The sequence below is a fragment of the Silene latifolia genome, chromosome 6 (genome assembly GCF_048544455.1).
Source record: "Silene latifolia isolate original U9 population chromosome 6, ASM4854445v1, whole genome shotgun sequence".
Taxonomy (NCBI): domain Eukaryota; kingdom Viridiplantae; phylum Streptophyta; class Magnoliopsida; order Caryophyllales; family Caryophyllaceae; genus Silene; species Silene latifolia.
Window position 1 is genome coordinate 90,505,752 of NC_133531.1, and position 7,789 is coordinate 90,513,540.

At 35.3% G+C, this 7,789-nt stretch overlaps 1 protein-coding gene across 1 annotated transcript; it reads left to right on the top strand.

The window, feature by feature from the left end:
- Positions 1-1,036: 1,036 nt before the first annotated feature.
- On the top strand, positions 1,037-6,014 carry LOC141586980 (chalcone synthase-like). Its single transcript, XM_074408387.1, has 3 exons — positions 1,037-1,294; positions 3,951-4,376; positions 5,283-6,014. The coding sequence occupies exons 1-3, from the start codon at positions 1,114-1,116 to the stop codon at positions 5,855-5,857; spliced, it is 1,182 nt and encodes a 393-aa protein (XP_074264488.1). The 5' UTR covers positions 1,037-1,113; the 3' UTR covers positions 5,858-6,014.
- The last annotated feature ends 1,775 nt before the right edge of the window (positions 6,015-7,789 follow it).

Here is a 7,789-nt window from a genome sequence, read left to right on the forward strand (position 1 = left end):
GTGTTAAAATATAAGAAAAAAACATGCCAACTCTTCATCCTCTTAATAATCTTCTTCTTCTTTATCGGTGCATCTATGACCCCCCGATCAAGATAGATGCGTAACTATTCAGTACAACAATGCGTAACTGACTCGCCGGTCAAGATAAGTGCGTAACTCACCAGTATAATAATGCGTAACTAGCAAGTACAATATTGCGTAATTGACTCGCCAGTCAATACTCAATACGTGCGTAACTAGCCAGTATATTACGAGGGCTAACCTACCGTCTCATATAATAAACTAAGAGTCAAGCTTAATCAATTTTCTCTCTCTCGATTATAAAATCTGTCATATAGGCAAAAAGTTAAACTTAATCAAATTTCTAAAAGTAAAAAAACTGAGCTAAATTGTTAAAATAATACTCCCTTCATCCTCCCGATAAATTGTTACTCCGTATTTATTTTCATTTAAGATGTAGTATTAATTTGTTATCCATTTTTATTTTGACAAATATTGATCAAATGGCTAGTTTGTGTAAGTTCCATCTATTTCACATACTGACATACAATAGTTGTTGTGTAAAGTGTAAACGGAATAAATAATAATTTATTTGAAGAGAGGAAGTATAAGTACCAAGTATTTACTTACGAAACTTTTTTATTTGAGTGGGGTCTTCTGAGAGATGATCTCTCAATAAGTTTATTGAGAGATTATTTTACAATTTTGAGAAAAATGGTAGTAAAGGTAATAGAATAGGTACAAATCATCATTAAAGATAAAATATGTATATTTATTATGTAAATATGTACGAAATTACTATGTTACGATCAACAACAAAAGGATTACGAAATACAAATAAAAGGGTACGGAAGACTCGTATCTCAATAACTTATTAAAGTACCGTCTCTCCAAAGTTTTAGTGTTTCTATTTTAACGTCCATCTCATAATATGGTGGCATCTTTAAAATATGATGACCCGACATTGGTGGAAGTTAGAAAAAAATTAAATCATGAATACGTTATTTGAGGAGACAAAGTCGTGCGTAAGTCTGTTTGTCTATATAAACCGCCCGGCAACACAACATTTTTCCATAAAACCTCTTTTTTTCCTTAGATACTTCCCACAAAAAGATGGGTTCAGATGAGAAAATGAAGACAGTCCAAAAAGTGAATGGTAAAGCCACCATACTATCAATTGGTACTGCCAACCCAACCAACGAAATGACCCAAGAAGAATTTGTTAATTTCTATTTCCGGGTTACCAATTGGGGAGATGATATGACTGAAATTAAGGAAAAATTCAAGCTAATCTGTATGTATTCTTATCCTCTTCTTATGATTATGTCTATACTAGCTGCAGTTCAATACTGCAGTCCATATAAACCTCCAGCCAAATTCACTTCCCCATAATATTTTATGTACATCTTACACTACAGTTTTTGTAATGTGGGTCTTAGCCTAGGTAGCATGGACACTTCCACTAATTAGCCGTCCCGTGTCCGACACCGACACTTCTCGGACACACGCCGAAACGTGTCAGACACCTATAAAGCCGTGTCTAACTTTCTACATTTATTCGGGCACGTGTCCTAAATTTTATCGGATGCCGTGTCACGTGTCCGTGTCGTGTCCGAGTCCGTCTCCATTTTGGTGCTACCTAAGTTTGGGACACACATTAATAACATAAATATGAAAAGCCTTCACACGATATATTATCATAAGATATTCAAGTAGAAACTCATTTTTACCATAATTAATGAAAACATCATGTGAATCTTTCACGTTATAAAAACCACTTACACTATTATACTAGCTATTTTCCTTGTCACTTTTTTCATCTTAATTGCTATATTCAACCGGTCATTTTACTCAATTCTTTTTCGCCACTACCCTTCAAACAAAAAAAAACCATAATTCCCAAACTCCACACCCCTTCCAACAACCCTAATCTCCCTTCCAACAGCCCTAATCACCCTCCACCAGCACCGACCTCCTGCCCTCGGCGCCGACCTCTTGCCCCTTCGCTGTCAACTCCCTCCTAACCCCGTCATCGATCAAACACCTTCGTCGCGGCTGAAGGTGGATCGAATGATGATGCGGTTTGAGTCGAGGCGATGAACATGGTCAGGAAAGGGTGGTCAGCGCAGGTATGGTGGCGGAGAGGGGTGATCGCCATGGTGATGGGGCGGCGAGGAGTGGTCAACAGTGGCGGGAGTGGGGAGGGATTGTTGGTTGTTGGGTGTTAGGGTTACATAAGTTTTTTTTGGGGGGTTTAATTCCCTCCCTTGTGAGAGTGAGATATTAGGGTGAGAAATTAGAGGGATAAACTTGAAATAAGACGAAAATTGTGGGGATTTAGTAAATTTGTGTGCGGGATTTAACATGTTCCTTTTTTATTTTTTATTTATTTATGCCATACATTGAACCCATACTTAAAATAAATGACTATCTAATCTAAGCTATCTAATACTCCTACTCCTACTAAATATATAAACTGGAAACCTGGGATTTTGAGTAATGATATAAATATAAACAAATTCACTATACTATATAAATATTAGATGTATAAAAAATCATTTTATACTATATAGTTTAAGGAAGGTAATTAATCTATGAAAAAAAAATTAAAATCTAATAGTGTAGTTATAATTTGGAAAGTTAGAATGATAAAAAGGAATTATATTAGTTTCCTTAACTAAAAATGATGATATTATTGTGAAGTCAATTTGATTTATTAATTTTTTTAACAAGGGTTTTTCTTTAACAATAGTAACTAGTTTTAAACCCGTGCAAAATTGCACGGGTATGTATTTGGACCAGTATTAATGTTTTTGGATATATATTTGTTTTTGCATTTCTATTGTACTTATCTAGTTGGTCTAAATTTACGATCTACATAATTTATGTTTAAATTTGTTACAAACACGTGTTCACATACACTAGTTTATAAGGAAATAACGTAATCTACTCTTGTAAATAAAAATTGCATACATAAAAAACTTTACATCCGGAAAAAAGAAATATAATCTAATAATCAACTTTAACATATGCAAGCTATTCTAAAAATTGAACATTTTTAGACTCCAAGTAAATACTCCGTCAAGATTTATTTTTTAAACAAAAAATATCGTACCATGTAGTTTTAAAAAATTATGTATGTAATTCATTTGCGTTTCATGTTCGATCCCGTATATAAATGTAATTCCTTCTTGAAATTATGTAATTTTATTATTATGTAATTTTGTTTTAAAAATTATGTAATTCAATTTCATTTACTCGCATTTGTAATTCATTCTGCGTATATGCTATTAATTTTATTTACACGGAATGTATAAAATTATTTCATAATATTAATTCATACAATTTTTTCATAATATTATTTCATAGAATTTGTTGTAAGACGGAACTTATCGCATGTTTGAAAAGACGGAAATCTGAATAAATAAATACATTGCACACTCACGGGTCCCACCATAACATGAATTTCCAAAAAAAAAGAAAAAAAAATCTGCATTAATGACATGGCGCGCTGAGGATTGAGTATTGTCTTTTGTATTAATATAGATAAGATTGCACGCAAGAGTCGTGAAAGTAATAATAGTAGCAGGGAGAGCAGTGAAAGAAACAATAGTAACAATCGGAGTAATGAAAGAAACAATAGTAGCAATGAGAATAGTGAAAATAACAATACTAATAACGGGAATATTAAAAGTATGATTAGTAATATTAAAAGTAGTGAACATATCTCATAAGTTGATTGATAATTTTTGTCCTAATGATACTTTTAAAAAATGTCACGATTATAGTAATATGAGTAATTAATATAATTGTATTAATAATATGAGTAGTAAAAGTAATAATAATAACAAGGAGAGTAGTGAAAATAACATTTACCTAATAAAGATAAAGATCTAACCTTTAGGAAGAAGTGAGATCAAATTGACGTTAAAACTTATCGTGAGTTGCAGGTAAAAAGACTGGAATTAAGAAGCGTTACATGCATTTAACCGAGAAATTCTTAAAGGAGAACCCACAAATATGTGATGAAAATGCTTCATCTTTCCATACTCGTGAAGACATACTCATAGACGAAGTTCCAAAACTTGGACATGAAGCATCCTTAAAGGCCATAAGTGAATGGGGACAACCCAAGTCTAAGATCACTCACATTATATTTTGCACTGTGTGTGGCATTGCCATGCCAGGGTGTGACTATGAGCTGCTTAAACTCCTTGATCTTGGCCCGAGTGTCCAACGATTTATGCTCTACCAACAAGGATGTTATGGAGGCGGTACAGTGTTGCGCTTGGCTAAGCTGATTGTCGAAACTACCCCTGGTGCTCGTGTCCTTGCAGTGTGCTCTGAGTTCAACACCATGTGCTTTCGAGGACCAGGTATAACTCTACTTTCCAAATGTATTATACATCATAATATGGTAGAAATATAGTACTTGTAGTAATTTGTGTATATAAACACAGTTTCCTATTATTCTATAATTTATTTTTTTTGCGAAATATTGCATCAATCTATATTTTAAAGATTTTAAAGAAGTTATAGATGTAAAAAATTTGGGTCTAATTAAACTACGCGGCCTTCCTCAGTTATGTATTTTAGATAGTCTAATTATTACTATTGTTTCTTTTTTAAATAAAGTATGAATCATTAAGTATCAACTTCAATAAAATCTATTAATTAAATTAGATAGTTATTCTCTCGCTTGTAGTACCAGTGGTGGACCTAGAAATTTAGTACTGGGGGACACCGAAACTTTTTATCACATTATCTTCCCCTTTGTGAAAGTATTTTCATATTTCGGAATTTCTTCCCAGCTACATTAGTTACTACTCCTATATAAGTAAGAGAATAGAAAAATAATTGGTCCAAACATATCTTGTTTTCAATAGATAATATTTTATTTTGAATTTTTCTCACCAGGAGTTGAACCTGGGACGCCATAGTCAATACTAATCCAATCAACCAACTAAGCCATAGTTACTTATTGTCTATTTATGATACTTCTAAAAATATATTTCTGAAAATTAACTACACAAATTTTCGATACATTTTTCTCGTCTACAATTGGCGAAAGTGATATCTAGTACGACTAAGTTAAATAGACTCCTTTCTCTACAACACTATAAATTTGTTAAGAAATTCACTTCCATAATTTTTATAATAGTTTAAAACTGATTCTTAAAATGGACTAGGCCAATGTATCAAAAATGAAAAGATACAAATAAGCATATACAATCATGAGGTTATAAAATGTTTTAACTATAAATTCGGGCCGTCTCTCATAGGTAAAGGCAATATAGGCCCCATGGTGGGACACGCCCTCTTCACCGACGGTGCGAGTGCAATGATAATCGGCGCAAATCCGGATGAATCTTTAGGGGAGAGACCAATATTTGAACTAGTATCGGCTTTCCAAAGTTTAATACCTGATACAAAATGGGGCGCTGGAGGTCAATTAAGAGATATGGGCTTAAACTTCTACTTGTCTAAGAAACTCTCTGAAGTGGTCGCAAATAACATTGAAAAGCCACTGCTTGAAGCCTTTGCTCCATTAAATATAAACGACTGGAACTCTATATTCTACGCGGTTCATCCAGGTGGACCGGCAATTTTAGACAAAGTCGAAGCTCAACTTGAGCTAAAGGAGAACAAACTTGAAGCAAGTCGGCATGTGTTGAGTGAGTTTGGGAACATGTGGAGTACAACAGTTATATTTGTATTGGATGAGATTCGGAAGAGGTCGTTCAAGGATGGTATGTCCACGACCGGCCAAGGGTTAAGTTATGGTGTTTTGATTGGTGTTGGTCCTGGAATTACTGTTGAGACGGTTGTGCTTCGTAGTTTTCCAATTAATAATTAACGGTTTGCAAGTTTTTGTTATGAAAGTTTATTTGATTAAATTTCTTACTTTTGTGTTAGTTGTAGTTTATTTGTTTACTATATGTGTTAAATGTCTACCAATGTGTACGAAATAATTTGATTTTATACTTTTATCTAAACTTAAGTGTATTATGATATGCAAGGATGTCACTATTGTATAACCGTATATTATAATTGTTAGCGCTCAATTTAGTTAGGTTACTATATTTTTTATTTTAAGGGTACTTGAGCCCACTATCTAAAGATAGATGTTGGCGCTCAAGTGCGGTTTCACGAGATATCAGCGGTTATTAAATCGCTCCCCACTAAGGAAATAGTTGCAACGAATCGGTGAAGAATGCCTATATAAGGAAGAATTTACCAAGACTAACAACACACACGCAACTCAAACAACTAAAACTTTGTCTATCCTTAAATCTTAGATTTTGGTCTATCTTAGATTACATTAGACTAGCACAGTGAAACCATCCATCTATCCATGAAGGTAATTAGTTATTTATCCCTTAGTTTGTAATTTAGCATTCACAAGTACTCTTGTGAAACTCTAGTGACGTTGTGTAACTGACATTTTCACATATGATATATAACTCTTTGAAAGTTCTTGTGTTTGAGCTATAAGAATCACATCATTCACAATTGAGTGCTAAATTATAAAAGTAATTTAGGACTGTTTTTTTGATTACGCATCTACAACCGTTACTTGAGCCCTTATAATTTAGGGTAGATCTGTAACACCCGCATACACCAATGTGCCTTACCAAGACCACCCTAGCACACAGAGATTCTAGCATTTCGGTTACCCGAGGTATAGTAATCAAAGGAGACCATAAAGAAATATTTTTTAAGTTTAAATATTTAAATACGTACAACTTATAAAACCAAACCGAGCGTATGAATACAACTGTCTCAAACGGAATCCAAAGCGAAATAAAACTATCATAAACTATCGCGGAAGACTAAAAGACTCATACTAGTGATGACTCCATCTCCAGCTAGATCCCACGCGTACTCCATAGAAATACCTGTTAACCAACTGCTCACCATCCCCCGAATGGATCACCACAGTTTTCAAAACATTTAAACGGGGTCAGTTACTGAATAATCAAACTAAGAAAAACAGCAACATCCAAATACATAAGCACATTCCTCCAACTCGGTTCATCACCAATCACTGTCTACACACTTTACACACTAAAGTGTGTAGACCTGCCAGAATACCCATCGCAACAGGTATTCCACTCCGTCAGTGGGGACCGCAGCCTTGCCACCTAAGCTCCGTTCAAAACCGTAGAGCAAATAACCCTTTTACCATTAATGTGCACAACCCCCTTGTGACGGGAACCACAAGGGGCGAATCTAGGATGTGAAGCCATTCTCGCAAATGACTCCACTCAGCTGAGGGCGCACCTCACGAACCACATACAATTACAAATAGAAACCACAATACAGATAATCATGCCAATACCAAGAAATACAATTAACCATAGTGTGGACATGGGCCACATCTCGGTCTGTGGATTTAGGCCGCCTACCGATCTGCGGTCACGGGCCACCTACACGCCAAGCCAAACTGTGGACATGCAGCGGTCCTTTGAAAGCCACGCTCGGCGGCGTTGAAATGCTTTCGTCCGGATCGCTTTAGATCGGTCGGTATCGTCTCGGCAAGGGCCGCGAAACGATTAGAGATGTTCGGAGTCGCCAGCAAGCATTTGTGGGATGCTTGGAACCCGTTCGAATCCACTTTATACCTAGGTCAACCAAGGCAAAAAGCGGTGTTTGACATAAGTACTAAAGATAAGGACTCGTCCCCCTTTTAGCATTCTATGCCTAAAATGACTCTCGTGACGCCCGGATAAGGCCATCCACTATCCAAAGGTTCGAGTAAGGGTGAGGGTACGTATTGGGAATCCCT

Coding starts and splice junctions, on each gene's coding strand:
- LOC141586980 (XM_074408387.1), top strand. CDS start 1,114: ATGGGTTCAGATGAGAAAATGAAGACAGTCCAAAAAGTGAATGGTAAA. Junction 1,295..3,950: donor GGAAAAATTCAAGCTAATCT/GTATGTATTCTT, acceptor CGTGAGTTGCAG/GTAAAAAGACTGGAATTAAG. Junction 4,377..5,282: donor CATGTGCTTTCGAGGACCAG/GTATAACTCTAC, acceptor CGTCTCTCATAG/GTAAAGGCAATATAGGCCCC.